The 16,419-nt window shown below is 40.9% G+C and overlaps 1 protein-coding gene across 2 annotated transcripts in view; it reads left to right on the forward strand.

Annotated features, from left to right (window-relative positions):
• Positions 1–16,419, forward strand: part of CD101 (CD101 molecule) — a 45,932-nt gene that overhangs the window by 8,156 nt on the left and 21,357 nt on the right. The window contains exons 2-5 of one of the 2 annotated variants that reach the window (XM_016924918.4): positions 3,089–3,208; positions 11,184–11,564; positions 12,884–13,300; positions 14,740–15,126. In XM_016924918.4, the coding sequence (XP_016780407.4) occupies positions 3,121–3,208; positions 11,184–11,564; positions 12,884–13,300; positions 14,740–15,126 (1,273 nt within the window). In that variant the 5' untranslated portion in view covers positions 3,089–3,120. Of the gene's footprint in view, positions 1–3,062; positions 3,209–11,183; positions 11,565–12,883; positions 13,301–14,739; positions 15,127–16,419 lie in introns of those variants that run through there. The other variant, XM_016924931.4, reaches the window with a different exon arrangement.

The following is a 16,419-nucleotide window of genomic DNA, read 5'->3' on the forward strand; positions in this document are numbered from 1 at the left end:
GGAGGGATGGATGGATGTATGGATGGATAGATAGATAGATAGATAAAGTTAGATGCTTCCAGACCTGAATTTGTAGACCGTACCCCATTCTACTATAATTCTCACTAGGAAAATAAATTTTACTTTAAAATGCCACCTTTCCCCTGAAGATTTTACTGACCTCCCATTCATTCTCTCCAGATTAGACATGCCCTCTTCCTTCCCTGATATCCCTATGTGACAGTCAAGTTCTTACCTGCTCACCTCCACCATGCCACATGGCACAAGCAGCAGCTCCTTCAGATCAAAGGCTGCAGCTTAATTATGTCCTTAATGGATGTCCAGCACATGGTAGGGTGCTTACTGCACAGGGAGTATTCCGTAACTATTTGATTATTTTATCTATCCCACCTCTGTCTTTATTTATTTATTTATTTATTTATTTATTTATTTTGAGATGGAGTCTCGCCCTGTCACCCAGGCTGGAGTGCAGTGGCGTGATCTTGGCTCACTGCAAGCTCCGCCTCCTGGGTTCATGCCATTCTCTTGCCTCAGCCTCCCCAGTAGCTGGGACTGCAGGCGCCCACCACCACACCCAGCTAATTTTTTGTATTTTTAGTAGAGACGGGGCTTCACCATGTTAGCCAGGATGGTCTCGATCTCCTGACCTCGTGATCCGCCCGCTTCTGCCACCCAAAGTGCTGGGATTACAGGCATGAGCCACTGCGCCCAGCCTCTGTCTTTATTTTAAATGCCCTACTTCAGGCCCTTATTATTGCTCATAGAGACAACTACAAAAACCTTGTAACTGACCTTCTTGCTTCTAGCCTTGTCTCCCTTCTTCACCTTTCAACCTGTTAGCAATGCACACATACAGAATTCAACTTAAAAGGAAAAACAGAAAATCCAACCAGGCTATACTACCACTAAAAATCTTCATAGCTTCCCTCTTCTTTGAGGTATTAATAAAAGCCAAGCTCTTAGGCTTCGCATACGAAGCCCACTAAGATCTGCCCATCCTACCTGTATAGATCCTTCTTTCACAACAACCTCAAACTTCATTCCAACAAGATAGTACAACCTGTGTGTTACTATTCATGCCACACGGTTTTTCCCCAACTGTACCTTGGCCCCCTGCCTCTCTAGATGACTCATTGACTCACCTGGCCCAGCCCAATCCATCTTGACCTTCCCTCCTGCCTACCAATTTTCCCCACCCCCTATAGGTGCCCCACTGATTGTTGACACATTGCATTGTGAGTATCTGATTTCAGTGGAAGTTTCCTGAGAACTCTAGCACTAGCGTAGTATTAGTCTAGGTTCAGGGCCAACTGTTGCATTTAGATACTCCTCTGCCATCCTTGATACCTGGGTTCACATCGGTGTAACTGCCCATTAGCGTAACTGCCCAACGGGTTTCTCCTTGCCTGCTACCCAGATAGAATAGATTTATCAAGACAGGAGAATTGCAATAGAGAAAGAGTTTAATTCACACAGAACCAGCTAAATGGGAAACCAGAGTTTTATTACTCAAATCAGTCTCCCCGAAAATTCAGAGACTGGAGTTAGTAAGGATAATTTGGCAGGCCAGGGAGTGGGGAGTGCTGATTGGTCAGGTAGGAGATGAAATCACAGGGGATCAAAGGGGGTTCTTGCAGTCTTCCGTTCCTAAGTGGGATCAAAGAACTGGTGGAACCAGATCGCCAGCCTGGATGGTGTCAACTGGTGCATCAGGATGCAGGGTCTGAAAAATACCTTGAGCACCAATTTAGGTTTTACAATAGTGATGTTATCCCTAGAAACAGTTGGGGAGGTTGGAATTGTGTGGCCTCTGGCTGCATGACTCCTAAACCATAATTTCTAATGTTGTGGCTAATTTGTTAGTCTTACTAGGGAAGTCTGCTCCCCAGGCAAGAAGGGGGTTTGTTTCCAGAAAGGGCTGTTATCCTCTTTGTTTCAAAATTAAACTGTAAGCTAAATTCCTCCCAAAGTTAGTTTGGCCTACAACCAGGAATTAACAAGGGCAGCTTGGAAGTTAGAAGCAAGATGGAGATGGTTAGGTCAGATCCCTTTCACCGTCATAACTTTCTCAGTTACAATTTTTGCAAAGGCAGCTTCACAGGGCAGATGAAGATTTACTTAAATGTCTCATGATGGTGATGATGGTAGCTAATATTCATTGAGCAGTTACTATGTACCAGATATTGTTCTAAGTGCTTTAAATAAATTAGCTTGAAACTATCATTCTCAGCAAACTATCTCAAGAACAAAAAACCAAACACTGCATGTTCTCACTCATAGGTGGGAATTGAACAGTGAGAACACTTGGACACAGGAAGGGGAACATCACACACCGGGGCCTGTCGTAGGGTCGGGGGAAGGGGGAGGGAAAGCATTAGGAGATATACCTAATGTAAATGACGAGTTAATGGGTGCAGCACACCAACATGGCACATGTATACATATGTAACAAATTTGCACGTTGTGCACATGTACCCTAGAACTTAAAGTATAATAATAATAAAAAAAGTAAAATACAAAAAAAAAGAAATAAAAAAATAATTAAAAAATTAGCTCATTTGGCATTCACAGTAATCTTACAGGGTACCTACTATTAGTATCCTCATTTTAGCAATGAGGGTTAGGAAATGTTAATTAAGTTTTCTAAGATTGCACAGTTACTAAAACTAGAATCTGCATGCAAACCCAGGCAGCCTGACTCTAGAGCCTGTAACCTTCAGCACCACCTCATGTCGCCCCACGTTCATGTTTTTCAGGGGCCTTCTCCCATTTCTCAGTCATTTCCTCTCCCAAGAGAGGAGGAGAAGGAAGGGCCAAGAAGACAACATTGCTGGTGCCTTTTTTATTTATTCAGTTTACCTAAATTCTCTCATCATTACCAAATGACACATACTGTGAGCCAGGTTGAGGCCCATCTTTTCTTAGTTTTATCGATATCTGTTTACTAAACCACAAGGATAACTTTTTTACTCCCAAATTTGAGTGATTAGTAAAGAGCTACATAATGTAACCAGTTTTGCTTTTCACAAGACATCTCTATTTCTCAGTGGGCTGAAAACCACACTTTTGCTTCCTCTTTACTTTGCAGTGAGAGCACAGCATTTGTCACTCAACCTCTGAATGTTAGTGACACTATTGGGACAAGAAAGGACTGTGCTGGCCCAAATGGCAGGCATCTCATATGTGGCATCTTTCTTTCTCTTTCTGAGTAAGTTTCATAATCCTTTATGTTTCTCTTGTCACAGGAGGTCATCAACTCAGGGTGCTGGGTGATGGAACAGGACAATTTGGTCTCTACAGGAACAACTATGCCATATATTTCTGATGTTAGCAATAATTTTTGACTTACTAATGACAGTTCTTGGGTTACCTAGACATCCTTGAGTTCCAGGGAGGCGCAATGCTTGGTTGAGTCCCATGCACATGATTCCATTGGTTTTTACATTTGTGTGTGTTGCCAGATCTGTCAGTTTTGCTTGGCCCTGGCTTTACTCATCTTCCTGGGCCGATCATCCCAAGAGACAGTAAAAAAGCTTTGTGTTCCAAACTGAGAGGAGACCTTAAGGTTTGCCTGATATTAAGGCTTGATGGGATAACTATGCCTTGCAGATATGACTGGATGGAAAGAAAGGTTATGAAAGTACTTAGTAGTTTTAGACTATGCTAAAAGAAGGTTCTAGATTTCACCTGCAAGTGGAAGTGGAAATTGACTACTGAGAGACTGAGAAATGAACAGGAAGATTCACTTGGCTCTGCTGAGGGCCATGCAGAGGGGCTTGCCTGATCTAGGGGCATTTATCTATGTTTGAATAGGTTGGAAGAAGAGAAAATTTGGAGGTAGAAGGGAGAGTCAGATGAGTTGAGCAGGTAATGGAATAGTTTCAAACCAGATAGCAGGTACTTTTTATGCTACAGTTTTCATTAACATCTGGTAAAGAGAATAGACTCCATCTCAGAATAATGTTTAAAATGCATAAAATAAAATGCATAGAATTATAGAGGAAATCAGTCACATTGAAATACAGGTATCAAAATATTTTAAATAAATTATAATGCAGTAATTTATTTGCTTCTTACTTATGCATTACATAACAAAATCTACAGGTAGGTCTTTTAACCACCAAACTTCAAAGTAATGATGAGTATAAATAACATTTCAATATCTCTTAAGTAGTTGTAATGTGATATGAAGATATCTGTGGTTGTCTACATACATAACTGAAGAAAATACTAAATTTCCATTAGAGGCAAAAATGAAAATAAAGATGTAAGATTATTTTTCTCCCTAGTTTATGGACCCTTTAATCCTACATGTGGACCCAGTTAAGAACTCTTGCTTTATAGCTGGGCATGGTGGCACATACCTGTGGCCCTAGCTACTTGGGAGGCTGAGGTGGGAGAATTGCTTGAACCTGGGAGGTGGAGGTTGCAGTGAGCCAAGATTGAGCCACTGCACTCCAGCCTGGGTGACAGAGTGAGATTCCATCTAAAAAAACAAACAAACAAAACTCTTGCTTTAGAGAGACTGGATGGAGCCAGTGCAGGGACCCGAATGGCTGGGATGATTGGGGAACTAAACCAAGCTGCATTTGGTGTGACCAGGACTATGGCTGAAGAATTAAAAGAAAAGAATACAGCATTCAGCACAAAGAGGTTGCTTAATAAACATTGATTGAGTTGAATTGTGCTCATGTCTCTAAGTACATATGATAGTGTGAGGTTAAGAGTCAGACCTAGGGCCTGCAGGGGAAGTTACTGGGACCACTTGCTGGGTGATGGATGCCTGCCAGACTGGCTTGGCGGGTGTTGATGGATAGGTGCACTGGTGGGATCCTTTGGGGGCTGGTGTGTTTCTGTTTTTTGGTTAAGTTGTCTGAGTGTGATTCTCAAGTGTATGTGCTTTGTGTATTTGAATTCTATGTTTGCTATGTACATAGGAGGAAACTGGGTTTACATTGTGCAATAATTCATAGAATTGCAAATTCTGTCTCTTTTTTTGGTAAGCAGGCTAGAAGCCCTGGGGGAAGGAAAGTAGTAATCAAGGCTCAAAAAGGGGAAGCTGGAAGCTTTTCCTTAACCCATTTAAACAATTACCTAAACTGGGTTATACATTTACTTCTTCTAAATTCTGACTCATCTGAAGCACTAATTTTGTGTAGAAGCACAGTTTTTATGTGAAGAATACATAAATCAGGAAGTTACTGGAAAAAGCTTTAGAAGTCTGCTGTTTGTCCTTACAAATATAGAGGGGAATTGAAATAAATTATTTAAATAATGATCTATTGATCAATTACATTGGTTAGCAAATGTACACTTTGTCCCAATTTTTTTTCAATAAATATAAGGACTGAATGATCCTGATAGAAAATGGTGCCATATGAGATTAATGTCATGGGTAAATGAGTTCTCGGACTTAGCAGTTAGCTTTGTCTGCTTGATCTATTCCCCCCCCAAACTAGCTGCCCTACAAATAATGGCCATTAATATGGCAGGGTTTGGGGGAAGGGCTATTGTCTGTCTTACTGAGTTTGCATTCATGAAAAATAAAAAAGATTCCACTTAGTATGGATGGAAGCTATCTCAGCCTCCAAGCATATAGGGTTTTTGAATGTGAAAAGAGAAAGAAGCTGCTTGTTATGTTGGCTATTCCTGAGGTAGGTTTTGTATAAGATAGCATTATTTGAAACTGCTGTTTTTTTGGTATAAAAAGTGGTCAAGTATGGACCATTTTATACAGTTCAACCTAATCGTTTTCATTCAAATAATACTGCAGTGGTAAATATGACAATTCCAGTGATATTTTTAAAGAAAGTCAATACCATCGAGGAATTTTTGGTGCTTTGAAAGCATGATTCTAATGTTAGTATGTCAGTGCCAAGCTTTGTACTCATCAGCCAACAAGAATATGAGCTACTATTCAAAAGTAGCTAACCCTCTACCCATTAAAAGAGAGAGCAAGAGGGCAGTCCTCACAGGTGTTTTTTGGAGGGTGGATGATATGTACTTGAAAAAACCCAGAGAGAATATATTTATAGTAAGATGCTTAAGCTTATGGCCCCAGTGCATAGCCATTTCAGTTGAGCTCTGCCAGTCATGCCTTCTACCTGAAAAATACCTTTGAAATCTCCACACTATTTCTTTCACTTTTCTCAGAAAGTAGTATGTCTTAGACTGTTTGGCGTGTTGTAGCAAAAGTACCATAAACTGGGGGGGGCTTATAAACAACAGAAATTTAGTTTTGGAGGCTGGGAAGTCTAAGATCAAGGCACTGGCAGTTTGGTGTCAGTGAGGGCCTGTTCCTCATAGCACCTTCTAACTGTGTCCTCACGTGGCACAAGGGGCTAGCGAGCTTCCTGGACTCTGTTACAAGGGCACTAATCCCATTCATGAGAGCACAGCCCTCATGACCTAATCGCTTCCTAAATGCCCCATCTCCTAATACCATCACCTTGGGAATTAGGTTTCTGCATGTGAGTTTTAGGAAGACACAGACATTGAGACTATAACACAGCACCCTCCCTGTCATCCCTCTACTAGGATATTACTTCATTCATCCTCCTTGCTGGCTTCACCCATTCTCCATCCCACCCCTTCCTACCGCTCCTCACCTAGCTACTCTTTCTAGCTGCCATCCTAATCTTCATTTTTCCTTCTCCATGAAACTCCTGGAAGTAGGTTCCACTTCCTGCAGTCACTTCTTACCCTGAAAACTGCTGCTTCCACTCTATTGAAATCCCTTTTACAAAGATCTTCATGGACATCCTCCTCATTGAGCTAACAGGAGTCTCCTCTGCCTTCAGAGTCCCCAACCTCTTGGCAGCCTTTGGCAGTGCTGACAAGCCCTTTCCTCTTAGAATGTTCTTCCCTTGATTTCCAGCCGCTGTGTCCTAGTTGCCCTCCATCTAACTCTTCCCTCTGTAAGTTTTGTTCCTTATCCCATCCCCTAAAGAGAGAGATTCCCTAGTAATCTCTCCTTAGTCCTCTTCCTTCTGTTCCCCAATACTTCCCAATACTTGTATGTAACTGACCTAATCTACATCTAACAGCTCAGAACTCTCCCTAGTTACAAACAGACATTTACAGGAGCCAACAAGAAACAATGGGGACAGCCATGGATTTGGCATTTGCAGATCTATTAATATGTTCAAGTCTGGCTCAAATCCTAGGAGTTTTTACATAACTAAATATGGGAATATCACAGGGTTTTTGAAAGGATTCGATTACAAATATTTTCAAAGGGTTAAGGTCTATTTAACCCTTTGAAAATATGTATAATTTATATGTAAATATAAATATCTATATTTAAATATTTCAAAATGTTTGCTGGATATCCTTCCTGTCTATTCCATGGTCTTCAAATTTAGTATTTCTAAAATTAAATGCATTATATTTTCACTCACCCTTATACACACAACAGTAACACTTCCTGATATCTGTATTTCTAGTCAGAGTATCAATATTCTCCCAGGCAGCCTTATCAAACCTATGATCTTTGATTTCTTCCTACCTCTCATCTCGCCATTTAACCCTGCTACTCCCAAGCATCCAACGCACTGAAAACTACAGATTTTGTCTCCACAGTAGCTCAGTTATAGTACCTTTATTTTTATCCCTATTGCTTTTGTCACCTCTGTCCTGAGCTCCTACAATTACCTGATGTCTATTTCTAACTTCCATCATCCTACACACAAACTGTGAGGTTCATTTTCCTAAAACCTCTTAAACACTTTCAGTGGATTCCCCATTGCCTAATGAATCAAGTCCAAACTTTTAAATGTGATAGTCAAGTCCTTTCTGCTCTGGACCCAAAAATTGCTATCCAGTTTTACCTCTTTCTATTAATCTTCATTCAGGCCTCCCCCATCCAGTTGATTACTCTTTAATTTTGAGTAAGTCTTTTGATTCCTACTCAGAGTCTTGCCATGAAATCTCCTTCACCTAAAATGCTCTGTCTCCCCACTTACCTTGTCATAATCTTCCCAATTCTCCAAAATCCATTTCTAATGCCATCTCTTATGCCATCTCCATAAACCTATTTCCCTCCCCTCAAAATGTAGTCCCTCTTCAAAATTTTTGAAGCACTTTTATTATATGTTTTCCATAGAGAGGTGACTACTATCCACTTGATTGGATTATGAAATCCAGAAGTCAGAATCTAGCCTAAATTCATCTTCATATCTTAGTCCCTCAAGCATGAGAAATGCTATAAGTGGTTGAATAAATATTTATTGAATTGGCAAGTAAAGCAGTAGAAAAAGAAGTGTGTGTTTTCACAATAAAAATTTTCAAACATGGTACCCATCTTGCTGAAAAGCGTTGGGAAATGTTGGAGACGTGTTGCCTAGCCACCAAAAATAACATCGTTTGTAGAAACATGCCTTGATATATGTGGGTTAGTGGTACCTCAAAAGCCACATTAAGAAAATATTTTTATTGTGAAATACAACATAAGAAAATTTTTATTATTTGTTTAAAATAATTTTAAAATAAATTTAAAATTTGTTAAACAAATTTTCAGTTTAACAAATAAGCACAAAGTAAAATCTATATAATATCTACCCAGGTCAAGAAATAGAATATCGCCAAGACCCTAGAAGCACCCACCCAGCCCGCAGTGTGCCCCATCAGATCACAAACACCATGCAATCACTTTCCTGACTTTCATGATAACCACTTCCTAGTTTGCTTTTTTTTTTTTCTTTTTGAGACGGAGTTGCCCGGGCTGGAGTACAGTGACGCAATCTCGGCTCACTGCAACCTCCGCCTCCTGAGTTCAAGCGATTCTCTTGCCTCAGCCTCTGGAATAGCTAGGATTACAGGCACCTGCCACCATGCCTGGCTAATTTTGTATTTTTAGTAGAGACAGGGTTTCACCATGTTGGCCAGGCTGGTCTTAAACTCCTGGCCTCAAGTGATCTGCCCACCTTGGCCTCCCAAAGTGCTGGGATTACAGGCATGAGCCACCTCGCCTGGTCATTTCCTGCCTTTTTGCTAATGATTTCAGCCCTTTATGTATGCATCACTAAATAATACAGTGTGGTTTTACCTGTTTTTAAACTTTATAAACAGTATGATCATTCTGTATATAGTCACAAGGATTCCGAAGTGTTTTTGTATCTTTCTTTGAACATAGTCATTCATGTTATTGCAAATAGTTGTAATTGTTGATTTTTGTTTCTATATAACATTCCACTTTATGACTGTACCACAGTTTATCCAGCCTACTGTTGATGGACATATGGGTTGTCTCTTGTTTGAAGCTTTAATGAGCAGTGTAGCTGTGCATATTCTTTCACACATAGCTTGGTGCACACATTTCTCTAAGACGGCATTGCTGAAAAGTGTCTTAAACTGCCACTGTAGTATAACTTGTTGGTAAGTAATAATTTACATTTTTCTAAGGTGGTCTAACTTGTATTCCTAGATTCTTATTACAAAAAAAGCATGATATAAATATGTCACATTAATTTGGACTTATGAATAAATTAGTGTATTCTAAATTATTATAGAGGCTGAGCGCAGTGGCTCACACCTGTAATTCCAGCACTTTGGGAGGCTGAGGCAAGCAGATCACTTGAGGTCAGGAGTTCGAGACCAGCCTGGCCAACATGGTGAAACCCCGTCTCTACTAAAAATACAAAACTTATCCAGGCGTGGTGACCCATGCCTGTAATCCTAGCTACTCAGGAGGCTGAGGCAAGAGAATCACTTGAACCTGGGAGGCAGAGGTTGCAGTGAGCCAAGATTGCACCACAACACTCCAGCCTGGGTGACAGAGCAAGACCGTGTCAAAAAAAAAAAAAAAAAATTATTACTAGAAATATGTGTGGTTGGCTGACTAGTTGGTTGGGCATTGGTTGGTTTTCCCAGTTTTAGACTGAACATACATATATGAAATATATGCACTTGACTGCATCAGGTGACCACTTACCTTTTCTGTGCTTTTGCCCTTTTTTATAGTTCCCTCCTATCCCTTAGAATTATTTTCATTTCATCCCAGATTCCTATACTCAGCCTTATCATGTTCTCTGTAATGTCCTTTTTCCTTTCCCTCACTTTTTTTTTCCACTCTGGTCTCCTTACTCTTTGTCCCTGTGGAGTCACAAAATGCAGCAGAGGCTCTGCTTCTTACTCATCTTCGTATGAACTCTGTTCGGTTAACTCCATAAGGCCAGCAATCTCTCCCTGTCTGGCCCTTCTGGTGTCTTCCAACCCTGTCTTCCCTTTTACTGCACCCTGGGCCCCTAGTGGAAGAATTGACCACTCTTGTGGCATGTCTTTGTTCTTTCTGCAACACAAAATGAACTAGCCTTTAATATCAATCATAGTAAGTAAAGATATGCTTTTTGATTTCTGAAAAATGCTTGATTTAAAAAATTTGTCAAATGAAATATTACCATTTAATCATGCTTTTTCCTTTAGACCTAATACTTCAGATTTGTTCTAATAGAAAACATTCCCTAGTGGTCCCAATGGAAAACTTTTGGTAAGAAAAAAGCTAAAATACATTCTAATCCCAGAACCTGCTGGATTTTCTAGCCATCTATTAGGAGGCTTTTCAGTAAAGCTTTAGTGGCTCTTTAAGAAATGACAAAACAAAACCAAAAAAACCTCCACAGAATAGAAAGGAAGTGCTGCTGCCTCGTCAGATGCTAATTTTGGCTAGTCTTGCAACAGACCTGGCTAGGAGCTACAAATAGTTCCAACCAACCAGCTAGAAAAATCATGGCACTATGGGCAGAGCCCTAGACTTTGCGTCTCCAGCAACTACTTCTCTGGGAACTGCCCGATGGCAGGCACCCTGGAATTTGAGGCTTGAGGAAGTATATGCCAAATTTTCTCAGAAAATAATGTAAAATTACCATACATTTATTTGCTTTAAAATAAGTACACTTCGATAAGCAGATGTTTTATAGAAGTGGTCATGTTACATTGATGAAGCTAAATTTTTTTAAGAGACTGAAGATTACTATGGAAGTTAAACTTATAAAAGAATAATTAACTCATCAAGCAATTCCACTGCTGCTCAGCCTGAAGAAGATGTTGAACATTTGAGTCAATTATAGCTAATAACTTGCGATCTCATTTACCAGAATTGTAATACAGGGAAATACATAACGTGGTACACTGGGAACTGGAACACTAATCTCTTTTTATTCCCCTTTCTTTCTCCTACTTACAAGCTAAGCTCAGCATTGGCCAGAGAGAAGTAACAGTTCAGAAAGGACCACTGTTTAGAGCTGAAGGTTACCCAGTCAGCATTGGCTGCAATGTAACTGGCCACCAGGGACCTTCTGAGCAGCATTTCCAGTGGTCTGTTTACCTGCCGACAAACCCGACCCAGGAAGTCCAGATCATTAGCACCAAGGATGCTGCCTTCTCTTACGCAGTATATACGCAGCGGGTGCGAAGCGGAGACATCTACGTGGAGAGGGTCCAGGGCAACTCCGTCTTGTTGCACATCTCAAAACTCCAGATGAAGGATGCTGGCGAGTATGAGTGTCACACACCGAACACTGATGAGAAATACTATGGGAGTTACAGTGCAAAGACTAATCTAATTGGTAAGTTGCTTGTCCACTTCTGCTAGCCAGCCCCTGAGAAGCCAGAGTCTCCACCATGACAATGTCTTGCAATATGACATGGCTTTATATTGTTCCATTTTCTTTGGGAAAAGAGCCCATGTACCCCTGTGGATATTTTGGAGATATGTCACAAGTGGGTATCTCATGTTCTCTAAAATTATCTGTTTCTTTTTCTCAATTATCTTTGCCATAAAGATTTAGATGGTGTGTGGTTTTCCCAAGGCCTTGTCCACGGCTCTCCATGGGTTGCTAGTAGCAACAGCATTCAACAAAGCTGTGAGAGTTCTTCCTGTGTTGTCTCTGCTTGCAGGCAGAACAATAATTTAACAAGAAAGCTGGTACCATAGGTGATAAGTCATTAACTTAGAAATGATTATTCTCAGACTACCATTCTCTAGCATATTTACACATTGGGAAAGGGTCATAGTCCTTGCAATTGTCACTTTGTCCCTTTGTCTGGAATATCTATCACCCCCTTTTCAGCTTAACAAACTCCTACATATACTTCAGGACCCAGTTTAGATATTACCTCTTCTGTGGAACTCATCTTGACTGCTTGGGCAGAATTCCCACTTTTGTTTCCTTTAGATTGTTCATACCACTACTATCAGCATGTATCCAGTTACATGGTAATTGGCTGTTTGTATGCCTCTTTCCCACCACATCCTCAGCTTCTACTCAGTGGCTAGCACTGAGTAGATGCTCAGTCACATTCATTGATTAAATCTAAGTGTTGCTTTCATATAAGCTTAGGCTGTGTGATTTCATTTTAGGAAAACAAGAATGGTAGGGTAGTAAGATGGTTACCAAAACTTTAGTAAAGATTGCATTTGGGCTCTAAATGATACATTTTAACAGCCATTATTACATTATTAGATTATTACACAGCCTTATAGAGGAGCAGGTTAAGGCCCAGGGAGGTGAAGTGACATGCCCAAGTCCACGTAGTAGGGATGGATTTAGGATCAGAATCTAAGGTTTCTCTGTCCCAGTGCTTTCTCCCTTTAAATACATGCTTTGTGTCTGAGTAGCTAAATTGGTTATAGCCTATGCTAATAAAGCAAAGTGAGGGTCAACACATTGATGAGACATTTACTTCGCCCAGTTCCGTAGACTGTACCTAGATGGCAATGTTCCCATTGGCAATAGAGAAAGCATATGGATAGGAAAGCATATGGCAAGTGGAAAACCAACTCAAAGTCTGTGTGCTTTACATAGGGTAGCTCGGGGCGCCATCTAAGGAGGCCCACTGGACAAGCACTGGGCCAGTCACATTATTATCATTCCTTTGTTTCCAGTTATTCCAGATACCCTCTCTGCCACCATGAGTTCTCAGACTCTCGGTAAGGAGGAAGGTGAGCCATTAGCCCTCACCTGTGAGGCATCCAAAGCCACAGCCCAACATACTCACCTCTCTGTCACCTGGTACCTAACACAGGATGGAGGAGGAAGCCAAGCCACTGAGATTATTTCTCTCTCCAAAGATTTTATATTGGTCCCTGGGCCCTTGTATACAGAGCGGTTTGCAGCCAGTGACGTACAGCTCAACAAACTGGGGCCCACTACATTCAGGCTGTCCATAGAGAGGCTCCAGTCCTCAGATCAGGGTCAGCTGTTCTGTGAGGCAACGGAATGGATTCAGGATCCAGATGAAACTTGGATGTTCATCACCAAAAAGCAGACCGATCAAACCACTCTGAGGATCCAGCCAGCAGGTAATTATCTTCCTACGAAATTCATTAATACACTAGTATTAGGTAGTGGGTATTTATGAGGTATGTTTTAATTTTTGTTCTCATCTTTTGTTGGCTCTAAAAAATTGGCTAGAAAGTTTGATTTAATTTTGTATTTTTTGTCATCTGAGAAGCATAACTAAGAGGGAGGACATTCAGTTTTGGCTCTGCCCACGGATTCTTTATGGGATAAGGTCTACTGAGTGGCTAGATCGATTCCACAAGCCAGTCATGGAAGTAGTTTTGTTACCATTTTTGCCAGTCTCTGTTCACACATTATCTACATTATCTAATTTAGTCGTAACCACCACCCTATGAGGCAAGTAGTTGAGTCTCCATTTTAAAAATGAGGACTCTGAACTTCAGACATGCTAGATGCGCTGCCTAAGCCCACCCAGCTGGTGAGAGTGGGGCTGGCATTCAAAGGGAGGCCTGTCTCTCTCCAAAGCCCACTCAGCACAGACAGCTGGGCCTCAAAGTAGCTCCAGTTTCCAACATGAAGCCTGGTCTTCGTCAGTGCTGGGGTTTCCTTCCACCTGCCCCCTTTCCCAACTTGGAATGCAGTGACTTTGCTTTTTTATTATTTTTTTAATTTTAAAATTTTTTTAAGGACAGGATCTTGCTATGTTCCCCAGGCTGGCCTTGAACTCCGGGGCTCAAGCAATCCTCCTGCCTTGGCCTCCCAAAGGGCTGGGATTTCAGGCATGAGCCACCGCACCCAGCCTGCTGTTACTTTTCATAATCTTTTGGCATTTTTGTCAAAGCAAGTATAAAGGCCTTGTCTGTGATTCCTGGTCTCTATAGGCTTTTGTCCAACAGGAAGGGGTTGCTAAACCATATACTGTATACCCATTGCTAAAAGCAATGATCCAATAGTGGATCATTAAAGTTTTTTCTTTATTAAAAACAGTATTATTGTGTTCCACTAAAAATTGTCCTGTTGGCCTCAAGTATCCAAGTTACACTCATGAGTCCTATGGAGCGATATCACATGTGCTTTTTAACTTCAGAAAATTCTGCTGGATATTCTTAGCCAAAAAAGAGAGTAAGAAATCACAATTTACAGCAATTTAGTGTAAAATATTTAATATATATATTTAACTGAGTATACAATATTTTATTTTTTAATTTAAAAGGCATACATTACTATATGTGTCATACATTTGTGCATACATCTTGCTTACTAAGAGTGCATTCAGAAAACCATGTGTCCTGTCCTTTCTCGGTGATTTAAGGAAGAGTCATGAGCGTTTTTTACTCTAAGGATTTTTTTTTTTTGGGTTTACCTACCACTATAGAATTGAACTCCCACATAAAATGTGATCCCTGTGGCATCCTTACAGAGGGTGTCATCTCTCTCTGGTACTGAAAGGACAGAGGCTATGGGCTGTCTAAATACCTGCCTTGCTTTTGTTTCCCAGTGAAAGATTTTCAAGTCAACATTACAGCTGACAGCTTGTTTGCTGAAGGGAAACCCTTAGAACTGGTTTGCCTGGTTGTAGGCAGTGGCCGTGACCCACAGCTTCAAGGCATTTGGTTCTTCAATGGGACTGAAATTGCTCACATTGATGCTGGTGGAGTCCTGGGCCTGAAGAATGACTACAAAGAGAGAGCAAGTCAAGGAGAGCTCCAGGTTTCAAAGTTAGGCCCCAAGGCTTTCTCTCTCAAGATCTTCTCTCTGGGCCTAGAGGATGAAGGCGCCTACAGATGTGTGGTAGCAGAGGTCATGAAAACACACACAGGTTCCTGGCAGGTGCTTCAGAGAAAGCAGTCACCAGACAGCCACGTGCACCTGAGGAAGCCAGCAGGTATGTAAAGTCAAGGCCAGGCATGCATTGGGCTGCTTTCAGATGCCCCCTTGTCAGTAGAAGACCCCTTCGTGGATACAATGGGGATCTTCATGAAGAGCAGGTTTCAATCAGATCACATGGGAGGTGGAGTGGAATGGAGTAAAGGAAGGCACCCAAACTAGCTGAAGATCCGAGTCCTATTCCTGAGTCATTAAGTAGGCTGTGACCATGAACACACCACTTTACGTCTCTAAGTTTCAGCTCCTTCATCTGTAAAATGATGGCACACAACTAGATGGTCTTTAAGTTCCTTCTTGCTATCTTAGAGTCTATTTATTTTTTGTTCTAATTTTTATGTATTAGATATTTCTTAAAGCAGAGAACATCTGTGTTAATGAAGCCCTCTGCCTTTGTGTGTGTGTGTGTGTGTGTGTGTGTGATATGAATAGGTTAAGAGTAAAAAGCTACACTTGGTCCTCCTTCCTGAGGAATGAACACCCGTGTTATCCTACCTTGAGACCCTGCTGGCATTTTTCAGTTGCCTTCTGTTAGTCTCCTACTATGTTGACCTGGTGTGGGAAATAGTACTTAGTCATAATTCTGACTCACAGTAAGAAATGAAGAGGTAATTGATAGTGGGCAGACTCCATCCTCTGCATTTTGCTGTAATGTGGTGAGACACGCCAGTCCAAATGGTTCTGAATGTCTGCATGCACGGAACTGAGGAAGCCGCTCAGCTCACCTTTACTTTATGAAGGTTGGGTGACCTTAAACATGTTTGAATAATCAGTGCCTTTTGTGAAGAAAAACAGACAAATCTACAACTAATATAAGGATTCGCTAGGCTGGGTTTAAATTCAAAGTCCAGAAAGATTAATTGCGCAAAAAAAAATTTTTTTAATGTTTTAAATTTTTAAAAACTGAGCTAAAAATAAAGGTGTCCTTGTTGCACTGGCTTATTGGAGACATCTCCAAAGATAGATAAATTTTCCTTTCATGTTCTCCAATATGCCATTTACTAGGAATGAAGATGCACCGATTTGGCCTTGAGTGGCAGGCCAGGAAGTGTGTTGGTGTTCGTTTTCACACTAAACATTTGGTCTGACTTTCTAGAATTAAGGAAAAACAATATAGGTGAGTTTACATATTTATGCAGAGATAAGTTTCTGCTTTATGCATCTCAGCCTTCTCTGGAACATATCTGCAGGCTTTTGTAAACCTGGTATGTGGGAATTTCACCTGAAGGGGAACTTCAGGGTACACAGCTGATAATCCTATCAATAGGGTCATCTTCTAAAACTAAAAATAGTT

The sequence above is a fragment of the Pan troglodytes genome, chromosome 1 (assembly GCF_028858775.2).
Source record: "Pan troglodytes isolate AG18354 chromosome 1, NHGRI_mPanTro3-v2.0_pri, whole genome shotgun sequence".
Taxonomy (NCBI): domain Eukaryota; kingdom Metazoa; phylum Chordata; class Mammalia; order Primates; family Hominidae; genus Pan; species Pan troglodytes.